The sequence below is a fragment of the Conger conger genome, chromosome 2 (assembly GCF_963514075.1).
Source record: "Conger conger chromosome 2, fConCon1.1, whole genome shotgun sequence".
Lineage (NCBI taxonomy): Eukaryota > Metazoa > Chordata > Actinopteri > Anguilliformes > Congridae > Conger > Conger conger.
The window spans coordinates 62,862,114-62,888,350 of record NC_083761.1 but is presented as its reverse complement, the minus strand read 5'-3'; the positions used below and the strand labels follow the sequence as shown (position 1 = coordinate 62,888,350).

Here is a 26,237-nt window from a genome sequence, read left to right as displayed (position 1 = left end):
CAAAATTTATGAATTTATTCAAACAACACCAGAAGCAGACATATTGTCAATTGTCTTCAACCAGATAATTTTAAGATGAACGGTATTATTCAATATTTCCTGTATTCCAAGTAGGGTACAATCATTTGATATAAATGTATCATGTGTTGTATATGACGTTGTTAATTAAAGTACAGTTTTTCTAGATGTGATGTCTCTGGCTTGATTGTGACCTGGGAGTAGGCCAACATTCTGCTTTAAGAACCACCTTCCTTCATATGTTATTCCTCTCTCTGTTAAATTAAGGGCAAAGGTTAATCAGAGAAAGAAGGCAAGTGTGGCACATTTAACATGTGGGAGGAATATGCCTGTCTCGCCACTTTACACAGAGGAGGACACTATGGACCACCTTTAGAAATAACCTTTACTGAAACTAGATCTTCCCTTCGGCTGCAGAGTCAGTTGTGTTTATTTATACTATTCTTACATTGCTGATGGAGGGCACAGAGATTTCTTTGTGCTTTTGAAAAATATCACCGTTCATGTGACTTAAGAACATCGACATAGATATGCATGCTTGGGATAAAAATGGTAAGGTCTGAGGCATGAGTTTTAGTGTAGAAACATGTGAAGCTACAGCATGAGAAACCCTTCATTTCATCTGGTGTTGTCCATTGGCCATGGAGAGACGACTAATGTGGTATTGTTATTTGCACCTGTGTAACCAAGAGTGAATTTAAGGTCCGTGTGTGAAGTAACACCTTAATTGATGTCCTTGGCCTTTACTGCAAAGGGTTTCTCACATTTGGAGTCACCACCCAGTGGTCATGGTAATGACAGCTCTTAGACTGGTCACTCTTCTCTGACGTCTCTTGTTTTACATATTTAAGTTCCACAGCAGTGATGACGGCCAGTGGCAGGGCCAGTGAGGACTGCGAGATGAACAAACAGGCAAAGAGGCCCCCTCAGTTTGTGATCCCTGTGTTTCACTGGGTCTGCTGCAGCAGTCAAAGCCTGCACAGCTGTGTGCAATGTGGGTGTAGGGAGCTGATGCTGTAGGTGCTGCTTGTTTGGATGGGAAGAGAAGCTGGAGAGAAAAGACATGAACCTGTTCGCTTTAAGAACAACAGTGTGGACAATGGCTATGCTAAGATGAGGATTGTTATGTTATTTCTGTTTCTGTGAAGATTGCAGTTTTTCTCACAAAGTAATTTGTCTCCCTTCCCCCGACTGCCCTCATATTTTTCATGTTTTTTCATGGTATTTCTTGCTGCAGTGAATGGGTAGGTAATACTATAGCAGTGGCACATGTTTCCCAAATCACAGCATTCAGAGAGCATAAAGGACATCCAAACCCTAATAATACATTAAAAGAATCAACTATGTACTAATGTGAGCTACTCTGCAGATTCCGCTTCAGTCTCGCCCTGAAACCAAAATCAGCCTTCTGTGTCGAGTAGCCATTGAGCATATGGTCAAAGTTGGGGCATCATTTGTTCTGCTTCAATTGTCCACTTGCTAATGGCACAGAGTGACAGACATAAATGTGCCATAAAGTGGAATTAGATCACATTATATCTGTCACTGAGGACATTGCTTTGCATGCATATCCCAGACCACACTGTCTGTGTGTAGAGCAACTGGCAACAGCCATATGGAATTCATTAATGCTCATAAATTCTCAGCAGGCATTTGTATTTGCTGCAAAACCACTTTTATTTTATATGAAAAACTAGCCTCAAAGTCATAAATGTTTCTGCAGTAAGGCTCTGTTTCTGGGATGATGACATATTTGGCTTGGGAAGAGGTGAAAAAGGACTCCGGCTCTCGGCTGTGCTCTTAAGGGTGCCTGGTCAGTTCTGATTGTGTCACAGTAATGAGATAACCTCGGTGACTTGCTTCCGTATTTTCCTTGGCATTGTTTGTGCCTTACACAAATTTGCTGCCTTTTTCTGACTGTGGGAATTACCGGTTAGAAAACCCTTTCCTCCCATTCTCTGGCGGTTTTACGGTAAGTAATTGGCCAAAGGTACTGGAAGTTCCAGCTGATATCCATTAGAACTCTTAAGTGGTAGTTGTTCAGTGATGCTTCTTTGGTTGTCACCAAACATGGGCATATCTTCACAATGCCTATAATCAATCACAACATAGAGGAACAGAAGTGAACCGTGTAGCCATTTTTTTATTTTCACACTTCTGTCTGCTGAATATACTGGTTGTTTATTCAGTCCACGCAAAACCTTTTTTTGCTACATAAAAATTACCATCTCTGATAATTTCATGGTAAAATATGCTTTTGGCAACAACTTACAGGGTAACTCGTAACTCTTTTTTTGATTGGTTTGTAGGGACACTATAAAGGAAGCCTGAACAGACAGAGGAAAACCATTAGTGGCTGTAATGCGCACGGTCACTGCTGCTTTGCATTCCTGTCTCTCGTTTCATGGGCCGCTGCCTGGCACGAGGCGTGGAACAAGCGGCCATTGTCACCAAAACAGCTGTTGGGCTGCATTCCTCCCTCAGCAGGACACTGTCGGGGCAGCAGCCCGCCGGTACCTCGTGCAGTCAGGACACTACGCTCGGGGTCACAGGGCTGGCTGTCTGTGGCCGCTGCCCTCCCCCCAAACCAGCAGCTCTGCCATGGTCACTAGGTGCTTTCAGTGGCACTCTGATACTCTGTCATGCTTCTGAAAGGAACTGGCCAAAGAAGGGCCTGTACTAAATAAATAAATAAAAGCCTCGCACTCGTTCAGTTTAGGGTAGGGCTTTGACCCTCCGAAGTGTAATTACAGCTGATCAAAACACTCCATGATGTCAAGGGGTGGGGTGGGGGGGGGTGGGGTGATTAAATGCTTACAGTCATTAGGAGGCCTTCCTCTTGAAATCATATTGTGTTATTTAAAGACTTAAGTAGCGATTGAGAAGATGGATAGGAATTTTGTTCATTTTGGCAAGTAAAATGATGGATTTCTGCTGTAGTTTTTAATTATGGAGGGTCCACAGTAAACGTTGAAACAGCTCTTGATGAGAGCTGAATCATCAGGCAGCCAAGAGCTGACTAGAGAGGAGCTTGAAATGACTGCTGGACACAGAAAAGTCTGGATACTACATATGGAATTGATTTGTGGAAATGTTGTAGACGCCTCTAAGAGGTTTTCTTCTCTTTGGAATGGGGTGCTTGAGATGTGAGATTGGCAGCGATGACTAAGGCTAACTGTTAACTTTCTGTCTGGAAAAAACCCCTTAACTGCAAAAAAAGAGAATCCAGACCAGCCTTGAATTTGCAGTAATAATTGCAGTTGAAAAACAGCTAAATGAATCGGATTTTGACCAAGGGGTTTGGGGGGGGGGGGGGGGGGATCGTAGAAGGTGCAAGGAAAATGTATTTTTTTTTTTCTTCTCCGAACAGGAAAGGAGATTTTCATGTGAAAACCTCTGGAGTTCCCAGCTCTGTGGGGAAAAGACCTGAAGGCTTAGGATCAGGCTTTCACAGTGTTTCCATTACCCCAGTAGAAGGATTTGTTCTGGGCTGGTTTTGGGAAAGGGAAGAGTACGTAGATGAGAGGAAAAGGCAGGGAACAATTATGTAAGTGCCCACCAATTGTTAAAACTCCTGAAGAAGCAGGAAGTGTGTGTCCTTATTACAGGGACATTCTGTCTCCCCCATGAAAGAAAGTCTTTTCTAACCCTAACCCTTCCTAACTGGCTAGATGGTATATCTCGTGAAGGGCCATTTGTGCTCATTAACAATAGTAACCAGGGCTGCCGTTTGGATGTATTTTTGTAGAATATAACAAATGGTTGCTGTTGCTGGGGAGATTACACTGATACAGGTGCATGGAGTTAGATGTGTGGTGATTGAGTACTTCAGTAGGAGGGAAGGACGAGCACCTCTCTCCTCCCACATGGTCATGCACACACACTCACACGCACACACACACCCACACACCCACACAATCAGGAAAGATTAGAGAAAAATTATTGAATTATTTATAGTAATGAAGTATATAAGTACTGTAATGTTACTGTGTGATATGTGCATGAATTTGTACCATTTAACAAAGAGTATATAAAATGGCAGCGATTGGGTTAATGGACTATAACATTCTCAGTAAAAATGTTTTGCATAACTGAATAATTGAAGTGACATGAGGCTGACATTTTACAGAAAGACTGAATGCTGAACTGTAAATGTCTTACGAGCATGAGAGGCATTTTATATATTGTAATCATTTATATATGGAAATAGCACAGCAGGAACACATGACCGAATGTATAGAATTCCAGGAAATGTCAGACCCCCTTCCCAAGGTATGTCCCACCCTTTCCTATTTCCAAACAAAATTAGACGCACTTGTCAAACTATGTAGTGGGTATGAGTCATCCGCAGTTAAATCTGAATTACATCATGCGTCCTGGCTAAAGTTGTATTATACTTACTTTAATGATTATTTTTAAAGCTAATTATAATGCTATCACATGGAGTTTACTCAATCTCTGTCCAGTTTTCATACTGCAGACATCACATTTGGCTCCCTAACTGCAGTGAAGATTAATGTACACAAGGAAGTCTGTGTTATATTATCACTTCCTGAGAAACTTTGGTGTGATGTCTACTATACAACACACTATTAATAAATACACATATTTATCTACAATATATACTGTTTTTCAGACCAAATGTCAGAATGTGGAAGAAATGTGATGTAAGTGACTTTGACCGTGGAATGATTGTTGGGGCCAGACAGGATGGTTTGAATATCTCAGAAACTGCTGATCTCCTTGGATTTTCACGCACAACAGTCTCTAGAATTTGCAGAGAATGGTGCAAAAAACAAAGAACTTCCAGTGAGCAGCAGTTCTACGGGCAAGAACGCATTGTTCAGAGGAGAAAGCTGACAGGATGTAACAATACTGCAAATGACCACATATTACAACAGTGGTATGCAGAAGAGCATCTCTGAACACACATGCCTTTGGATAAAGTCTAAAAAATAATATTTAAGAGTAAAATAATATTGAGTGTAAATAAGAGTGAAATGAAAACCAATACAATACATCTAATTAATTCCAGATGCATTTTAAACGACATTCATTGTCATCTGACTCATCGGGGGCTCCTTTAGGATTTGATTGCTGTCGATTTTGCTCTTCGTTTTCAGAATGCCACATAGTAGGCATTCATGGTAAAGCATACAGAATTTACTGTTAGATGGTTCCTCAGACAAACAGCCCATATGAATCACCAATCATGTAAAGCCGGATGCGTCAGTCACATTTGTATATGGCGCTAAAGTAGGTTAGCGGAGAGACTGTGTGCAGCTGCGTGGATCTCTCACTTCCTCTCTGACAGTCCGGGATGGGATTGTGGATAATCGCAGTGGGAGGGTGTAGGGATTACAGCCAGCTGGCAGCTCATTCCACATGCATATGAAAACTGGGTGAAATCGAGTTAGAGGGATTGGGGACAGTCAGTAGATTATGGGTACGAGGCTCTCCATCACTTGTTGTCGCTTTCTAATCTGAAGAGTAGAGCAAAAACAAGAAGCACTTTTCAAAATACCATTAGGTCGAAGCAGTGAGGAGAGCCCAGACCAATTATTTTGTCACTAGTGTATTGTGAGTGTATTGTGTCATAACTTGGAGGTTTACAGTATAAGACGCTTAGAAACCTCCTTGGATATACAAAGATGTAACTTAGTATCAGATATAAATCTAAAAGCCCTGTTTTATGGTGCTCAGGCAACATGGATTTTGAGTGAAAGGGGACAGTCTTTCAGCTATTCTAGTCGCAAGGTATGACTGAAAATACAAAAAAAATGTTTGCTGGAGCTTGCTGGCATGAGGACATTTATATGCTGAGTTTATAACTGCCTTCTCCTCTGTCACTGATGCAAATCCTGCCCTCCAGCTGCAGTAATATCCCTTTTTGCATAGGCGCAAGCACATAAAAAAAAAAAGTACTGCTACTAATGTCAAGGCTTACAGTTCTATGTAGCAAAGAATATAAAAAATTGGATACAAATTGTGAAAAAGACAAATGGCCTAATGAATTCCTTGCACTATTGAATTGAAATTTCAGTTCCCCCTCTCCGCATAATCAATTAGCTGAAAATTGTGACAGAAAATGCTCCCTCACGATTGATGTGCCAGCAAGGAAACTGCCTCTCCTCTCTCAGAGTCTCATACTCTTCTCATTTTCCATCCCAAATTGCTGCTCATGAGTCACTGTCTCTCAGGCATGAGCATGGTAGTCATCGCTATCACCATCTAAATAAGGCAGAATTACTGTTATATGGGAGGATTTGACGATTCCTGAACTGTATCTCTTAAAGCGAATATGAGACCTGGGAGCAGTTGAAGTAGGCAGTAGGATGGGATACATAGCTTGAGTGGTTGTTTGTTCTGGCCACCTGTTAGCGGTGAGGTAGGAGGGCTCTGAAGATGTTAATGAGGGCCTAAGGGCCACACAGGGATTTCTCTTAGGGGGGGGGGTTGTGGAATTCCTTCTCTTTTCATCATTTCTTTCACATTACTTAAAAATGTAGGTTGCCTTGCATACTGTGGTCTATATTTTTACAGGTGACAAACAGTGTACTCCTATGAGTCATCTTACTGCTGCAGGAGTTGAGTTTTCTGTTTGAGAAGCAAATTCTAATTCGAAGGACATCTTTTTTGGCATGCCATTTTATCTGGAAGCAGTTGGTGGTACTGCTCTTCCTAACTGAATCTGCATTTCCATGGAGAATCACCACAGAGATAATCCTTGACAGTTTATCAAGGTTCAAAGAGCTTTGAGGATATGCTGTAGGATCCTATAATGCTGGCATGGAGTTAATTTTGGGCTTTCATCTCAGTGGTGTTTCACAGACGGGGGAATGCACCCTTTCCAGCTGAAATGTATCAGAGTACTTCCTCTGGTTCTGTATTCAGATATTCCGATTTTTATCAATAAACCTAATTAGCAACTCAGAAGTTGGCGAAGGGGCGACAAATTTACCCATGATTTAATGAGTTATATTGTGACCACATTTTGGTGTGCAAGTTGGGCTTCCCAGTCCAGATGTGACTAAACTCCAGCTCATTCATCCTTTGATTTGTTAGGTTGCTCATAGAGACAATAAGCATCAACACAGAATACTGTATTGCACTTAAATTGTTTCGGTGGCTATTCTGTTGTTAAAACTATACTGACAGATCTGAGATTGTGTGCAGCTCTTTTGAATTCTGATATCAGCTCTGTAATAGTTTACTTCCTGGCCCTAATCGGTAAGATAACGTTTATGCAATCCTGCCTCGTTTAAAAACGTAGATGAGGCAGGTGGCCTTCCATTTGCATGTGGCATCTGTGCATGTATGTACTTCTCTTCGCATTTTTATGTGTTTTTTATTGTTCAGCGTACTCCTCTCCTCCTGAGAGAGGAAGATTTTAAGGCACTTTTCACAGACTGCTGCTCACTCCTCTCAAAAGGCATTTTAAATAAAGGCAGGTTTGTTTTATTTGGCCATAGTTTCTTATTTTTCAAGAAACTTGATGAGCTGTCAGGCAGCTGGATGGCCACTTTGTTCCTTGGCGGTGTCTTTTGGCTGGAGTGAACTGTGGGCATCAGTCCACTACTGCACCAGACACTGTATAGTATCCACAACCACTGAACACTTACTATAGGTAAAGAGGAAGAATGCATGCGTTGTTGGTTTTAAAAACGGATTTCAGTATTACAGTGTGTGGGAGAGACCTTTGCTCTTACTATGGTATGATTCCTGGTCTTCAAACTGGTGTGTTTAAGCTGCTTATTGAGGATGGGCGATGAAGTAAATGGACTGACTGACGTTTTGCTGAGACTAAGTTTCTGAGTGTGTGTGTGTGTGTGTGTGTGTGTGTGTGTGTGTGTGTGTGCACGTGCACAGCTCAGCAGTTGCAGCAGGCAGGAATATGAGTGAACAGAGGGATGCCCTAAGTGCGGTGGGGACAGTCATCTTCTCCGCCCGGATTGTGCTGGCGGTTCAGTTAAAGCATAATAGCACTTGGGGGAAAGGGCAGTGTGCACTGTATTAAGAGGTGTGCTTAGCACTATAAACTGGGTGGTGTGCATAGATAAAGAGGACTCTCTACTCTCATTCATCCACGAATATGGTGCTGAAAAGCTTATTTTTTCAATTTAGCTTTTGCCTATAAAAGCAAGAAAGACTGAAAGGTATCTGTGTTTGGCACAAACTACAGTGCGTCCACCTACAGCACTGGCTGGAGAAGATAGAAATAGCTGTGCCACTAGCGCTGCTCTGTTGGTTTCATGTGCAGTAAGATATGGTTCCATAAGGCAGAAGCAGGGCACTTCACCAATTTCCTGAAACAGTTGGAGAGTGCTGCAAGGGATTCAAATGGCAGTCTAATTTTTAGAGCCTTGTTAATGTCCACTTTCACTATCTTGTTCTGGCTCTCTCCAGAGCCTGTGTTTTTCCACAATCAGCCTTTTCTTCAGGCCTTAGACACAGTGGTGCAGAGGGCCAGTGGATGTCTACCATGAGCATCATGCCCCTGGATGTCCTGACTGCCCAGCCACTGGGCCTCTCAGTATGTGGTCTTAGGCAAAGTTTCTATCACAGACATCAAACTCACAGCTGATAGGAAGCTTGAGTGCACCCAGCTGTTTTCACCAGTATTTTACAGCTTAACTGATAACAGATAAGGACTTCTGAAAAAAGTCAATTTGCATGATACCTTGGCTTGTGTCAAGTGGAATTTTAATTAGAAAAGGAACAGCAGGGTACAACAAATAAAATGGCACAGGCTTAGTTTTTAGATTCTCTGGACGAGACCATAGACCCCTTTCTGACAAAATACTAAATTCAATCCAATGGTACCATTGAATTAATTACAGTTTAAGTCTTTCACTATATTTTCCAGTATAAATAAGGAACAGTAAATACAGATTCAGATAATCAACATTATACTTATATTTATGTCCTAAGCAAGTGGCTGCATATGTACATTAAGTCGTATTACACATTACACACCAAGCCAGAGATCATTCTGTGACCTAACTGACTGAATAAACCTAATTTCTGATTTATAGTGCAATACTTTATGAATATGTTGTTTTTTTCATGGTCTCTTCTGTTATGAATAAACATATATGGTATAAATAATGTTGACCCATGTTTGGGGCTTGGCAGAAAAACTCCCTGGTCAAACCTCAGCGATAAAGTACTGTGCTGCAATTTGATGTCAGGGAACTGATAATGAGGAACTGATCATGAGATAATAAGGAATTAAGAAGCAACATCGTTATCACCAACATGGCTCACTGGTGAATGGCATTTTTTTTTAAATGCATAAGTGTTCCTTTTATTTTATAGGAGCAATTATATTACAGCTTGATGTGTCACTGTGCAGGCAGTTCCTTTTTATTACAGTAGATTGTACTGAGTGTATTTGCATTAATGTGGTACCACTGCCTTTGTAAATGTTCCCTGGAACTTTAATTGTAAAGGGAAAAATACAGATGGGTTTAAAACCAGTCTCTGATCTCTGTTAAATTCACAATTATCTGTCTTTGTTATGATTAAAAAGGTTTGATGTTAAGTGCATGTATGGTAATGCTCTCACATTAGAGACAATTAAATAAAAAGGAATCAGCTCCTGGCAGACGATCCCTACTAAAACTGGGCATGTCTTTTAATGATGAAACACAGGTTCAGGATTATTATCAGTTCAGAGATAAGTCCTGCTTCTGCCTCTCCTGCTGTAGCTCACTGGTTGCCATTGGTGACAGCTCAGTCAAGGTTACTGGGGAGTGGCAGGGCCTATTGCACATAAAGTGAGAGGGATACCCGCCAAGGCAAGGTTCCTTCTGCTCTGTCCTACTGTGCTGTGTCTCTGCACTATTACCACAACTGTAGTACCTTACACACAATGCTCTGAATGCCTGTCTGTGAACCGAGGAGGGTTTATCTCCTTTAGCTTACTCCAGAATCATTTGTTATTATACTTACATTAACTTAATAACTTAATGTATGTGCTGCTTGTAATGGGTGATATTGCCCCATTTCAGGACCTAGGAGTTATCCAGCTGAATAGATTCATTTAGGTTACTCATGAGATACGTCCGTGTAGTTTATAGGGCAGTGGAGCAGGGTGAATCATGGGAAGCTCTTCTCAGTGCTGCCCCTGAATCATCAATGTTCTGCAGTAGGTAAATATTTGATGAACTCTCATTAAAGTTTGAGTGCGTGGATAGGGAATGGTTTCCTTAACATTTAGAACGTGTTCACCAAGTTTGGAAAGAACAGTCATCTAACAGCAGAGCACTTCAGTCACTCTGTTCATTGATACTATAGTGTGAACGAGAACTAAAAACAGACCTATTTGACCTGAGCTTGCTTGTAAGCTAAATCTATTTGATAAGGGCCATTGCATTCATGTGTGGAATTGTGTGGGAAAGTAAACAGGCATTGGAGGCTGGCAGGACCAGGTGGAGTGGTGTCAGTGAAGAATACAGGTCCTGTGAGAATACTGCATTTCACACTCATTGAAAAGTAGTGTCAGTGAGTCTGTAAAGGAAGCCTTTGAGGACAACAAATTGTGTTTGACCCAAGTCACCCAAGTCCCAGTAAACATTAAGTTATCAGTAGCTTGTCTCAGAAATGCTAAAGGATTTTGAATTTTAGGAAACAAACAAACATCCTCCAGAATTACTGATAGAGAAAGCAGCAGCACGGTAGGGCAACACAGGGAGAACCAGCTATTCTCAGTGCACCCTGCCTGCAACAAAGCAGCACTCTCAACCAGGGCAGCATCAGTGAAAATGACACGGCTTTAGAGAAAACCCCAGCCAGCTGGAAACTGTTAAACATTTTTAAGTTAGCAGATGAGCGGATGCAACCTTTTTGGCAGTCGTTCACAACCAAGTATTCAGTTGTTTTCCCTGTCATCCTATGTAATAAGTACACTTTGGAATACATTTCGTGCCCAACTTGGGACTAACTGACTGGCTTCAGAACAATGGACCCAATAATGAACTCACAGAATTTCCAATTAAATTCTTTATTGAAATTCGGGCAGGTTAAACTGGCAAAGGGTGGTTGCTGGCAAACAGGAATGTAGAAGGCAAAGCAGTTCGTAATCGATAAGGGTTCGGTAATGGGGCAAACAGACAAAGCAAAGGAAATCAAAAATGTAGACGTGGTCACAGGTAAAAGTTTGATAATGAGCAGGCAGTCCAAACAAGCAGATAAACAAAAACACAAACCAAGAATCCAAAGAAAGTCCAAGAACAGCGGGTCAAACACAAACAGAAGGAAAATCCAAAAGGCGTTAGTAGAGGTACACGAAACAGGTCAGACCACGGGTGAATCAGACAGAGTAAACGCTGGAGAGAATGGCTGGAGCACATTACAATTTGGCAACGAACAGATGGAACAGACAGGTTTAAATGGACAGATAACAAGGGGAAACAAGAATCAGGTGTGCACTGGTGAAAGAAATCAATGATTTAAATGAACAGAAAACACTACGTAGGTCATAGAGGGAAACAAATGGTGAAATGCTGGGGACTTGGACAAAAACAGATACAGAAAAGATCATTGCACCATGTTCAATTTTTGCAGGTCTGTCACTGCAGCCACATTCATGTGCAGACAAATCCATGGTTCTTCTTCGGAAAATGTGGTGTTTCCAAATTTTCAAACCACAGACTACAGCTAAGCATAGAGTGGAGTCATTGTGGTCAGTGTGTTCACTTGATAGCCAGGAAATTCGGACCCAATTTTGTAATGCCCAATCATGCTTACTGTATATAAACTCACAAAACTCTTGATATGGCAAAACGCAAACAAGCATGTAATATCAGCTTCTTATCACACCACAGTTCATAAGTCATGCTTGCACAGACATGAGCTGTAGAAAGACAGTGTGCAGCTCAACTGGCAGACACTCAATCAACTAGCAAGGGCTGATGGTGCACAAAAAGACACTCATTCAGCCAGCCCTTGGCTGGATTCTCCAGCCTGTTCTACACTGGCAGGGTTTAGATTCCATACTGTGGGGCCCATCCGTGTACTAAAACAGGATGCCACACAGAAACTCCACAGAGTACTTCTGACTCTAATGTAGTCCATATTGTATTCACATAGACATTTTTTGTGCAAGGATTTGAAAGTATTCATTTGGGCAGCCTATAGTCTAGTGGCTAAGGTGCTCGACCGGGGCCTGGAAAGTCCCAGTGTAGTCCCATATGATCAGTGCAGCCTGTTGAGCCCTTGAGCCCTTGAGCAAGGCCCTTAACCCCAGAGGGGATTGCTTAGTCACATTGTATCAAACGGCAATGTAATGTAATTTAAAATTAAAATTGTAACAGGCAATTGACATTACAATTTTTATTGTGTAAACTTAGCTTTAGCAGCTAAGATGAACTGTGCTATATGACTTTGTTATTGTAACATGCAACCCCACCCAGCTGACTGTGTCTACATCCTCGCCATTGTAAAACGGGTGCCGATAGACGGGCAGGATATCCTTCATTGCATAGCTCATTAGCTGCACTTGTTACATTTTTGTTATATCCAATAAACTAGATATACTGTATGTCACATAAACTAGGGGGCCTATGTAGGCATGTCTTTTCCTTAAGACATTTAAATGAGTTATTTTCAGTTTGCACATGTGTGTCTTAAACAGAGGCGAACAGAATTGTGAGGGTTGTCACAAACTGACAGCTAAGTGATGTTCTTTCAGTGCTGGATTGGTTTTCATCATGCATCCCTGACAGAGGCTTAGACAGAGACATAGGGAAGGATTCTAGTTGGCATCTGGAAAAAACACATGTTCATATGAAAAGTGGACTGAAATAAATGTGTAGTCTATAATATTAGAACCTGGTTGCTCTGTGTTTACAGAACACCGTTTGGACTGCAGGTCTGCTCAGCAGGCTTTGTTCAGCCGTTCCTCTGTACATTGAGGAGAAATGCAGCAGGACAGATCCACCTCACAAGTCCCTTCTCCTCATGATGGAGACCAGGGGCAGACAGGCCGCACAGACAGTTTCTGTAGCCTCCTGAGTACATCTGGCGGGGCCATTTGGCGTATTATGGATTTGAATGCAGTAAAATTGTATTTAGGTTTGATTTATTAACATGGGCTCCTCAAGGTCCTCTGGAAATAAATCTCTTAAAAATAAATACTGTGACAAGGTACTGTTTCTTCAGTCACCCTGAGAAGTAATAATGGTCATCCGAAGAGATAGTCTGCCTAAGATAATACGTTTAATGTCTGGATGATTAGATTTCAACTTGCTCAGTGTAGAAAGACCTCCCAAATTCAATATGGCTGCCACCTGGTCTTCTATTATTAATGAAATAGAACATTTGTAAGCATAGTTCAACTCAAGAGGGATTTCAGTGATAGAAATAAGTAAATAAAACACAAATATACATATAAATAGAAATAAGTCTAGTCATAGTCTGCTCTGATTCATAGATGAGTGAGCCAGTGTTAGGGTTAGACCTAGCTATGTGTAAAGTGTGGGCTTTCTTGTTGCTTTCATAGGTACTTGTTGTGTTGCCTGTATTTAGTCTGTTCTCCCTGAATCTGCTCTTCTTGCTGTGTTTTGATTGCAGTTAAATGTGGCCCAATCTCAATTTTTCCATCATATATGACACAGTTTGGATGTTTTGGAATGTTTGTGTACAAATCAGAACTGAAAAAATGTTTGCCTGTCTGTAGCCTACATAGAAATGAATTGGATAAATAACCAAGGGACTATTGTATGGGGGCTCAGGCAAAGCCCTGATCAGAGACACCATTGGAAGAGAAGGGCATTCCCCACCCATTTGAAGGTACACAGGCACAGCAGGTTTTACGCCACTCTCTATGTGACAGTTTAATGTCATCATAATTCTGCATTGGCAGTACTATTGGAAAAAAACATGGAGGACCGCAATGAAAATAAATATGATGAGTCAGATCTGAGCATTGAGCTCTGTCCACTCTGCTTCAGTGTTGTTTTCTATCTTGGTCTGTATTCTTAGGATCTTTAAAAGCACATGACATCACGTTTTCCTATAAAAGGATCCAGATTTCTGAACGTGGGTTCTGGACATGGTTGGCATATTGGAACCGGAGAACAGGTTCAGCTCCCATTCCATCCTAGCCATGTTTAATGCATTAAAACTGAACTTCCATGATCATCGAAATATCAAGTGTTTGACACTGCTGTCACTGTGCTTGCAAACACACAGCAGGGATTGTTATTAAGTTCAACTGCCATGAATGGGGCCACTTTTCTCCTTTTCCTGGATGGTATTCTTTGAAAAGTGTAGGAGGGAGCAAGCTCTGTTTTGCCCATTATGCAGCCTGCCTACAGGGGAGCGCTTGACAATCAGAGCTTTATGTACTGTATCAAGAGCCAGAGAGCATTGTGTGGTGAATAATCTCTTTGCCTTTGTATTTCTGCCACAGCGTTTGGTCAGCTGTGAATCCAATGCATTTTCATACATTTATATTTTTGGGCTGTACAGCTTTCGCCCTTTCCTCTATAATACGATTCCCTAAAGGCATGCTTACTACTCCTCTGGAAATAATGGTATGTATTATTGTTTGTTAAAAAGCTTTCCTTTTTTTAACAATTGAAAACTGTATCACAAAGCCACTTAGTGGACTGATAAAAGCTGGGGTTATCAAGACGCTGGGCTTGTTTTTACCCTGAAATAGATGAAAAGAGACATGAAGGGTCATTTTGATAACTTTGAAAGATGTTCGATACACATTCCTCTTTTTACAAAAGAGAGGGGCTGTTTGATTGTTATATGAATCATTTTCATTGACGATGTGCGGAAGTAGGTTTTGTGAAATGCCCTGATACAGGGAACGGGTAGAAGGGATTGGGGCAGCTTTTGATTAAAGTGGCAGTAATCTTTCATAATTCATGCCTGTGAAACAAACAATATCCTGTACTCAAGAGTAGATCTGGCCCATAACTCTGCCTACACTGCTGTGTTAATTAAAGCAAAATACAAGCTATCGCTGGCACTTTCAATGAGTAAACATGCCGATGCTCATTTTACCAGATGCCTTGCCCTTGTCTGTGAGTTGAGGTCCAAGGTTATTATAATTTATAGAGCAGCTTTCATTTTAATGGGAAGAACCCCCTTCTGGATAGCTTTTTATTAATGGTATACTTCAGAGGAAAGTATTCAGAGGAAAACACTTTAATTTCCTCATGGCAGGAGCACTTCCATGTGGAAGATTTATTTGTGCGCTCATATTAATTCAGGGAATGTCATTTTTCATCTTTATATGATCAAAAGGGTTATATGGAAGGAATTACAGCAATATTTCTGTCCTAGTGAGATACACTGAGCAGCAGGTATGTACATGGTCCTAGCTAATTTCCTTGTGCAATCTCTTGCAGTTCCCGAGGACCTGTCGCTAGATGAAAGGGATGAACTGTCTAACATACGGCGCAGGAAAAAAGAGCTGTTGGATGATATTGAGGTAACTGGAGTTATCTGTTTAAACCTGCCTTTTCCTCACCTCTTAACAGAGCATGGTAACATGTTGCAGTGATGACAGTTTTCAGCATTCAAAACCTTTCCGGAATAAGAAACGCTGGAATTCAGCAAGGGATTATGATATCTTCAGGTTAAATATTAAAGGTGTTGAAATAGGAAATGTCATGTTGAATCGTTGCAGTTCATCATTGCTAAATCCCTGTAACTACGCAAGTTAGAGGAAGTTCAAATGTCTGAAAATCTCTTGCAGAGGTTGAAGTTTGAGATCGCTGAAGTAATGACGGAAATTGAACAGTTGACATGTGTGGGGGAGAGGTGAGTAGAGCACGGCATGTACACAATTACATATTATCTCTGTCCTTCAATCTTAACTTTGAGTGCAGTCTGTATTCAAATATTTGTTTTAGGCAGTCATCAGCAGCCTATGCTAATTATGTGAGTTATGAGACCAGGCCTCGGTCCTGAGCCCCTGTGTTTAGTGGTTTGTCTCAGGCACAACCGCTTAATAGGACAGTCGCAGGTGAAATCTCCAGACTGTAAGTGATCACAGCTGTAGACTTGCCATATGTTCACAACTCCAGATTGTAGCATCAGTAGCATGCAGTCCAAAGCAGACCCAGCATTCGGTCTCTGAAAAGCACAGCACCGTATGGAGACCGTGGATCTCAGCTGTGTCCCTGTGCATCATCCGGCCCCGAATACCTGAAAAATGAATGTACCCGCATAACTCTAAATTATTTTGGAAAATGTAACCTTTTTTGGAGGCAAACATGGAGTGAAGTAACATGCAGCTTGTGGCAAATTTTTCATCAAAATGAATAAAACAAATTTCTCATTATGCAGCAAAACATCACAGAGAAACAAACAGATTGCCATGGGCAGGAAAAAATTTAATATGGATCCTAAAAAAGTAAGTCCATATATTTCCTCCTTCATGTGTCTGTAAAGCAGCTTAAAGTTCTCACTTTGGTTCTGCTCAATTTAATTGGGAGAATTTACGATTGAAAAACTGAGAAGTGATACCCAAACCACATGAGATTCCGTCATGTAAAGTGTGTTTATTTTTACAGGCAATTTTCTTAGGTTTGTTTCTTAAAAACATAAGAGTCATTTGCTACAGCTGCTGATGATTTACAGGCAATGTGTTATTGCGAAGATCAACTGTATTGTTTTTGCAAAAAGCAAAATGTTTGTTTGCCTTTTTTTTTCTTCTTAAATCAGAGATGCTTGTTTGGAGATGAATTACCAGTTTAACAAAGAGTTTGTGTAAATTGTCAACAATCTCTTAAGTATTTGTCATTTTATGCACAATTTATTCAGCACTGTACCCAGTGAATGTAGGCATCCTAGTGCTTTATAAAACTATAAACTGTCTTAATTACAGGGAATTCAGTTTCTCCTGGAAAATGACCTGCTGCAGAACACTCCTGAAGACATTGCACAGTTTCTGTACAAAGGAGAGGGCTTAAACAAAACTGTTATCGGGGATTACTTAGGGGAGCGGTAAGTGTCAAGATCTTTTTTCCACCTGAATATCTTCTCAAGAAATAATGGACATTTTTTACATGTATTTCCTGTATGTGTCTTATTTACGACTGTCATGCAATGCCAGTCAAACTGATCTTTATCCTGAGCTTCTGATCTTCAGGAAATTCCCAATCTGCAGTTATAGTTAAAAACAGTCTGCAGTTTTACAAGCAATACATAATTCCTGCCTTTGCAATGAAAACAAGCAAACATGTGGGATCTTTATTGTACAACCTCTTGTACGAACTGTCAAATCATATCCTCACAAATGATCACTGAAACGAACAATCTGATAAAAATCATGAAATAAAATCTTATTTCATTCAACGTTATGGTTGGTTCCACAACGAGAACAGTGTACAAAGTGTTGTGTATGCAGTACATATGGCAACTGATAACAATTAAATCTGATAACAGGAGTCAATGTCTTCCAATTAAATTAACTTCAGTGAACTTCAGAATTTTAATCCGACCCATTAAACAAGGATAGTTTTCCACAGAGAAAATGTGTTTTATGGCATCTACCCCACCATCAGTGGTTATGTATGCCCATGGTGGTTGTAATGCTAATACAGTAAGATTATTTTTACTAGCTCATTTTATGACAGAATGATGTGTCACCTGGTACAGTGTGAATGCAGAATATGTGGCTCAGTGGCACGGTGACATTTCTCAAGACCCCGTCCAATGCCATACGACCGGTATTTTTAGGTGTCAGCTCCCAGCTCAAGTTCATGTTTAACAAATGCATCTGTGATCATACTCAGCAATGCACACTGTGAACCCTGATACCCTGGAGGTATTTGAATAATGTTTAAACTGCATCCAGGAACTCTGTGATATGGGTTGATTTAAGAGGAAAAATATGGATGGAATGTTACTAAAGGGATATTTGCTTTGAAATGGCCTCCATTTCACAGCGAAAATATTGTTTATATATTACTGGCCTAACTCAAGTTTGTATGTTTAATATTTCTACAATTTTCCAAGGGATCTTGTGTCCACTCACTGAAAAGTAAACATTTCCTGACGTGAATTCCATTTTTCTTCTCTTAGGGATGATTTTAACATCAAGGTCCTCCAGGCATTTGTAGAGCTTCATGAGTTTGCAGATCTTAACCTTGTACAGGCTTTGAGGTAAGCCACAGGTTTCCTTCATCCTAAAGAACACACTGGAATGCAATGCCATTAGTCAACTGATTCCACATAACTAAATCCCAGATATTATAATATATAAGGTATTATATGCTCTAAATCATTTATTGTCTGTGTGCTAGAAGAAATGTAGCAAAACAGGAGATTATACACATGCATCCAATAGCTTATGTATTTTCGGCACGTAACAAAAGGGAATGAGAGTCAGCACACTGCAGATATTCCTCCCTAAATATGAGCTTTTAATAATACCACAACAGCATCATCAATGTTTCCACCCAGACTGGGTCGTCATCACAAAGGCTGAAGTTTGGAAAACACGTTTAACTCAGGGAGAGATCTGCACCATAGCAATAATGAAGCGCTGCCCTTTTTAACGATAGTCTGGTTATATTTCATTCTACCTGCTTCGACCCTAACTCCAGCTAATGACAAAGGAGCCAGATATATACGACGGTGACTCATAGCCTGTGATTCGGTGATTTGTCTCGGAATGGCTCTGTGTGCCGTGTCCGTTATGAGCAGCAGAATGAGCACAGCCAGAGCTGGCTGTCACCGGAGCCTGCTTCATTTGTCTCGATGCTTGAGAGAACGCAGATGATGACTGCTCCCAGACCCACTGTATAGAGCTATCCCGGAACACAGGACACCCAGGGTTTATTGTACACTTTTTGTGGATCATCCATCTCCCCTCCTCCCCTCCCCCTCTTTCCTGCCCTTTCTCACTGTACCAGACAGTTTCTGTGGAGCTTCAGACTCCCAGGAGAAGCCCAGAAAATTGATCGGATGATGGAGGCCTTTGCGTCACGCTACTGCCAGTGTAACCCAGGAGTCTTCCAATCTACAGGTCAGAGTCTCTCCCAGCGAAGCAGGGCTAAACCCCTCATTACATTCCAGCAAGATTATATTATTCCTTTCTAGGCAAGTTTCCTATATAACAAGATTGTGTGTAGACCAAATCAAATCATCTTTTTTGTAGTTTTGTAGTGTGTAGTTTCCTTTTTGATGTAAAATCCCTTTAAATCAGTTTATCCAAATAATGAAATATTTCAATCCATTGACCGCAATAGGTTTCTAGCAATGTTTTTTTAAATCTACAATATCTCCTGGTGTGGCACAGTTTTAAAGGTTAGTGGGCCCTATTCTGCTATACCATGACCAAAGATAGTTTTCCTGCAAGGTGAATATCATAGGTATAGTATGATACAGGTGTTGTGTAAATCAATAGTGCAGTATGTAAAAATGAATGTGAATTATGCAAGAGACTCTGGCTACTGTGATTAATAATGCATTACTATACTTGGGTGCTACAATCCCAAACAATCTATAGAAAAAAATATACAGCACAACAAGTAACAAGCCACTACGAAAAGAGTGCTACAAATTCTGTTAATAAATATGTATATAAATAGACCCACAATGACAATAAAATGAAACAATATGGAAATTTAAATTAGACCGTTTGTAACCATGCAGGGAATAAGTATCTGAATTAATTGACTAAATGACTTTAATATATTAGTGTGTAGCTGTTTCTGGTTAATGAATAAAATCACTGGGGGTTATGGAGTTGTAGACTGTGGTGATGGGGGAGCCATTTGAGGTCACGCTGTAGATTTGAGGCCACACTGTAGATGATCAAGTCATCCAAGTAGGCTGCACAGCCCTGAATGACCCAGTCCGTTTGAGAGGTTGCATGTGCGCCTTTGCTTTGTGTTATCAGATGTGATTAATTCATATTTGTGTAGTGCACTTTGTGAGGAAGGTATACGGCTGAATTATGGCTCTATGAAGAGTCACCTCCTCAGTGAGCAAAGCCTCAATTGGGCTGTCGGTACAAATCGGCATGGTCAGAGATGTAAAGACGGCATGCAGTTTGTGTAGGCTCTTCTTCCACTGAGCCAATCTTGCTCTAACCAGCAGAAAATAAGTGTGTCAGTAACTAGCACAGTGTAATGATTTATTTAGAGACAGGGACCTTTATGCATCAGGGCATTAATATACCAAGGCTAGAATCTTTTCCTTTCCAAACTGTTTTGATTTTCAGTGCGAGGCCACTGATCCGTGAATGTGCCTCTTCAGCCTCTGCATGGGATTTCAGAGACTGTATCAGCTTTGTCTAAAACGCTGTGATGAAAGTGTTCTGAATCTTTTTTGATGTGTTTGCTTAGAAATAACATTCATTTCACATGGCCTGTAAGACTGACACACAGCAGATTTAATTATAAAGGAAGTTACCTTCAGAAGCTGAGGCATATGCAGGTTTTTGGTTGGTGTATCGGAGACACTGTTCTTGGTACAGTGATGTGGCCCTAGATCTGAAATGTCATGAATATCTTTCCCAGGAGGCCTGTGGAGTGTGTGCCATAGCATCACCTAATGAGGAATGGCTACAGGTTATTCTCCATACTGCCTGCTCAAGCACATGTAGACTACCTGCACAAGCTGTTAAAGTTTTGCTGTACAGAGCTCAAGTTGTGGTTTGCAGAGTGAAAAGAATCCATGGCGTGGTGCGCACTTGCGCACACCGTCCAGGATTAATGGAGGACATTGAGACAGTGGCACGGGCCTGAAATTTGTATTGAACACAAATGGCTGTTCAAAAATGTATTACACATATTTCTCTGTGTTTGACTCAAAGTCTCTGCGCCCTGCAGATACATGCTATGTGCTCTCCTTTGCCATCATCATGCTGAACACCAGTCTGCATAACCCCAACGTTCGGGACAAGCCAGCGGTGGAGAGGTTCATCTCCATGAACCGTGGGATCAATGAAGGAGGAGACCTGCCAGAGGAGCTTCTGAGAGTAAGAGCTTCCCAGCATGCAGCTGATTCCTCAGCCAAAGTGTCCACAACACGCTATGAAAGCAGCTCTCTGAAGAGCCCCATACAGGGCCTATAGAGTGGGACAGTGAACTTCATCAGCATGTTCCCTACTTTTCCAGGCACTCTTGCTGCACTGCACACAGTGATACATGCACATATTCGATATGGTGAGATGTTATGTGTATAATGCATGAAAATGTCATTTGCGTAGTATAAAAGTGCTGACGTACAGTAATAAAGTATTTTTGGGCAACATACCGTATGTTTTCATCTAAATGATAAGTTCATCCTTTTGACCCAGATCTTTTGATGTACACACTGCATGGCCTAATTTCAGTATTCCTCTTTCAATGTTATTCAATGTTAATGTGCAGTTAGCCGGAAGACCAGTGCTGAAATATTTACATGCAGGCCGTGTACTGCTGCATTCCATTTCTCAGGCTTGCTCACCTGACATTACCAATGACTCAGAACAGATTTTATATCTTAATCTGGACTTTATTGTGTAGTCAATCCATTAGAGATCAACTATGGTGAGTCACCTTTTATGACAGTTCATACATCAACAACCCCCTATTCTCTGTTTTTTCAGAATTTATATGAAAGTATTAAGAACGAACCATTCAAAATCCCAGAAGACGATGGAAACGACCTGACGCATACATTCTTCAACCCGGACAGGGAAGGGTGGCTGTTGAAGTTAGGTTAGTAGAGAACGGATTTACCAGCAGCAAAAGGGGCCCTTCCACATGCTGTAATTCTGCCTCATTCATCTTGACACTGCAGCAAACAAGCCAGTCACTAAAACCTCTGAAACCTCTGAAACAGTGTTGTTTCAAAGTGGCAACTATAAACCTTTGATGAAAATGCTTTTTAACACAATTCATACAAACAATAGAACCTATTCGGGGAAACTACATCAGACCCTTCTGAGTGAACAGGATATGGATTTGCATCTTTCATCAGAGGCAGGAACTTACTGAAAGGGATAATCCCTTGTGGATGGAAGCGTATTCATAATCCCTTTCACCATCATACGAAATTCATATGATGGTGAAAGGGTGAAATTCTTTTCACAAGTAACAGAATTGTATCATTTGAAAAATATAATGAATCAATGTATTATTAGTTTGTATTGAGACTGAAAGGTAATTATTAGGTGTGAGTGCTGATGGAACATTCTCTGACATGTACAGTGAGTTCTGTCTGGGGCTGTCAGTGACTGAAACATTGTGGGAACCGTAAGGAGAGGACTCTGTGAGCCAGCAGAGCACGAAAGAGCACCACTCAACTGCGGCACTGTACAGTAACCATGGGGCTTGGAAGAAAAATTATAACAACACTGTAACCCTCAGAAAACACAAACCACACCCTGCTCCAAGGACGACTTAACATTGCACCTTGTTCAGTGAAGTTGAAAAAATGAACAAATCTAAACTGAATATTTACAGTAAAGATGGACAAAAACTTTGAATAGAATTCACTTTCAAAAGATTATTTTTTAGGCAAAAGGAGGAAAAAACAATATTTCCATTCTTTCGATCAGAATTCGAAGCACTTTGTTTTCAGGCTTTTAGTGGAGAAGCTGTGAGGAGGATTACATTTTTTATAAACGTATCTGAATGAAGGAAATCTTTCTTCAAAAGATGAAATGCGTTTTGTATTTTTCTATTCTGCCTTTACAGTCCTCTCCTCTCCTCCCATCCTCCCTGCCCTCCCTGGCATGATCTCTGTGCGTTGGTTTTTTCTATTTGCTGTGCGTTTTTGTTTTTGCTCGGTTTGCTGTGAAAGGTGGATGTTTAAATGTGCCTTCTTGTTTTCCCTATGCCCTATGACCTCTCACCTTTCTGTTCTGTGACTGGCTGTCTCTACTTACTCTGCACCAGGAGGTAGGTAACCTAGAGGTCCCCCCATCCCTCCCCTGCCCCCTCTGCTTCCATTCACATTTCTGCCTTTCATTCTTAATGTTCGCTCTTTTGTGTCAGATAGCAGCTATAATACACAGAAGCTATAGCTGCACAGTGCCTTCCATCTAATTTCCTGGTTGTTGGTCAGATCTCTAGATTAGTGGGCTATCGCAGTTAGGGGTGAAAGGTCAGCCCAACACTGAGAAGGTTGGGTTTGAGCTCCCTCACATGCTGGCTCAGACTGACACGCACATCTCACTGTGTGCAGGGCCCCAGCTCGTTCATCAGATCCAAATCTCTATCATCTCACGTGTGTCTCAAATGGCAAGAACGGTTTCTGGTATATCGTACTTTCTCAAGGAATATTATAATTTTGTATTTTATTGAATTAATTTCAGTCACTGATGTGCAAGTATAAGTCCTCAAAGAAAATACTATTATTTTATTTCCTTTCGTGGGCTATACATATTACGTATACTATCAGCATTAACTGTCAGGAGGAATCTGAAGGAATTTTAAGGCTTAGGTTGTGTTCAATTGTGTCATTTCTTTATCTTTTTTATTTTGAATTGATTCAGATACTGGAATGGAACTGAAGAAAAAACACTCACTTCATTCGGTAGATCTGTACACTTGATCTGTAGCTTGTTAATGCAAATATTTAATCTGCCAATAATGTGGCAGCAACTAAATGCATAAAAGCATGCAGATATGGTCAAGAGGTTCAGCTGTTTTTCAGACCAAATGGGGAAGAAATGTGATCTAAGTGACTTTGACCATGGAATGATTGTTGCCAGACAGGGTGAGTTGAGTATCTCTGAAACTGCTATTCTTCTGGGGTTTTCACGCACAGCAGTCTAGAGTTTGCAGAGAATGGTGCAAAAAACAAAAAGCATCCAGTGAGCAGCGGTTCTGCGGGCAAAAATGCCTTGTTAATGAGAGAGGTCAGTGGAGAAGGGCCAGACTGGTCGAAGCTGCCAGGAAGTACAGTAACCACACAATGCAACAGTGGTATGCAGAAGAGCATCTCTGAACACACAACGCATCAAACCATTTACTGGATAGGCTACAGCAGCAAAAGACTTACTGAGTGTAAGTTCAAACCAACAGAAATGAACTACAAAATGTCCAATTCCAGGTTTTTCCAGGCTTGACCTCTGTTGAAACACGTAGGTAGGGATGGTTCATGAAACATGGGAAAGGAATTTTCTGGAAGTGCCGTGCCACTGTGAGATTACCGCAAGAGCCACTGCCCACTTCCCACTGGCAGCCGGGCTTTGTCAGCATTCCGCCCGGATGGCAGGAGGAGCGGATCTCCAGTGAGGACTACAGACACGGTGTGCCGCTCATTACGCCTGCCTCGTCCCCGGGCCTGCCAGAACTCAACCTGTGTGCTGCCGTTGCCCAAGACTGCGCTGCGTCATTAGAGCTGTCACAATGGCTGGCCCGCAGCCACGGCGTTTCTCACTGGGGAACCCCTCCTCCCTCCTCAAGCTGCATTCACTCATTCCTCCTAATGACGGTTTTCCTCTTTCACGTTAAATTCAGCTGAGCTGCCCATGGAGTAATGTTCTCCTTTTACTGAGTAATTATTCGGTTTCAACGCTTTTCCAGGTAATTAAATGGAAGGCTGGCACTGTTGAAACTCCAACCCTTTTCTGTATGTGTTGCTTTCTTCAGTAGGACACATACACAGTGACTACAGTGTGTAAATACATTGACATGGGTTGTGCTGCTTTCGAGAGAATTCAGGCACAGCGTGATGGGCGGGTTATCGCATGGTTCCACTATGTTGAAGTGGAACACAGCAATTTCTGCCACAAATTCCCAAGTGGAATTCTGATATTTGTAATTGAATTCATCTTTACTAAAGGGGCGTGCTCGTGCGTGTCTGAGTGAGGGGGCGTTCGGACGCACTCCACAGTGCTCAAAACAAAAAGCGGCTGACGACAGCAGAACCCGCCAGCCTTGCTCAACAGTGGAGTGTATTAGCGGGTGAATGTGGTGTGTGCTGGGCGTGTTCTGCTCTGAATGAGCCTCATTGTGAGGGTGGTGTGGAGGGAGAGACGATGAGCTCTGCTGCACTGGCTGCTGTGAAACTGCAACCGCTGTGGCTTGAGGGCAGAACCAGCTACATCATTTTGTAACCGCATGGCACAACCCCCGACAAGAGACGCAATTATCCCAAAATACCCGGGTCCCTTCCACCAGGGACTGTTCACGCACTTATTGATTCACAGCGGAGGTGATGTCATCATCCACGGGGGATGCACAGACTCACTGCATCACTTTAAATGGAAAGGAAAGGGGTGTGAACGTGTATTTGACTTCTTTGAACCTATGTTCGGGGTGTAGTGACTGTTCCACATTAGTGTTGGCTAAGATCAAAAATTTTACAATTTTACAATAAAAGGAGTGTTGTGTGTCGGTAAATACAAGGTGCAATCTTTGCATACCTTGGATTTTACAGGGAATTGTTAGAAGACATCTCCAAAAAAAAAAAACTATTTAATTAGATTCCCTCTTCGAAAACAGCATCTTGTTTTGAGCAAATACTAAAAAATGGAATTTATTGGAATTAGTCATTATAAAAATGGAAATTATACATATAATATTTTAACAGGAGAAAAGGGCTGGAGTTTTGTTGGATGCATCTTTGCTTTTAGAAGTCGTCATATTTAAAATCTTAGTTTACACTGACATCTCAATCAGATACATTCATTGCAGAAATAATACGACTAAGCTACTTGTTTTCTTTTTTTTTGCCTGTTTTGTCTCATGCAGAAATATAGTTTGGCATGGAGGTAATAGAGTTATTCTATATCCCTGGTCCCTCTCTTGGCTGAGGAAGTGCATGCTGTCACACGTGAAAAGTTTGCATTACTTACATTTTTTATCAAATTGAATGCACATTTTCCCTGCCCCATTTCCTCTCTAGAGGGTGTTTAAAAACGTCTGACAGACTTTTGGGGAAGGGATTCCAGCAGATGTTATTGCTAAGACCAAATGTATCAAGTTTAATAAAAACTGTATATCTGCAGAGCAGTCAGTTTGAACAGAAGATCTTGAAAAATACATGTTATTTTACAAACTTTGGTAGTTTGCCAAGATTTGTATTCACCTCCATCTGCAGTGCTGGAGTGTTTTTCTTGAGTGGTTATCTGTCTTTTCTCACACATCGTATGTTTGTTTTACTGCAGGAGGAAGAGTGAAAACCTGGAAACGGAGGTGGTTTATTTTGACTGACAACTGCCTGTATTACTTTGAGTATACAACAGTAAGTTTCCATTTACACATGCACTGTAGACTCCTAAACTGGGTCTTACCAGTTTTCCT

The 26,237-nt window shown here is 41.2% G+C and overlaps 1 protein-coding gene across 1 annotated transcript in view; it reads left to right on the top strand.

The window, feature by feature from the left end:
* The window catches only part of cyth3a (cytohesin 3a), a 34,681-nt gene that overhangs the window by 2,628 nt on the left and 5,816 nt on the right, over window positions 1-26,237 (top strand). The window contains exons 2-10 of the mRNA XM_061223600.1: window positions 15,387-15,469; window positions 15,737-15,801; window positions 16,330-16,396; window positions 16,871-16,989; window positions 18,070-18,150; window positions 18,903-19,015; window positions 20,826-20,974; window positions 21,587-21,698; window positions 26,102-26,178. Of these exons, the coding sequence (XP_061079584.1) occupies window positions 15,387-15,469; window positions 15,737-15,801; window positions 16,330-16,396; window positions 16,871-16,989; window positions 18,070-18,150; window positions 18,903-19,015; window positions 20,826-20,974; window positions 21,587-21,698; window positions 26,102-26,178 (866 nt within the window). The remainder of the gene's footprint in view (window positions 1-15,386; window positions 15,470-15,736; window positions 15,802-16,329; window positions 16,397-16,870; window positions 16,990-18,069; window positions 18,151-18,902; window positions 19,016-20,825; window positions 20,975-21,586; window positions 21,699-26,101; window positions 26,179-26,237) is intronic.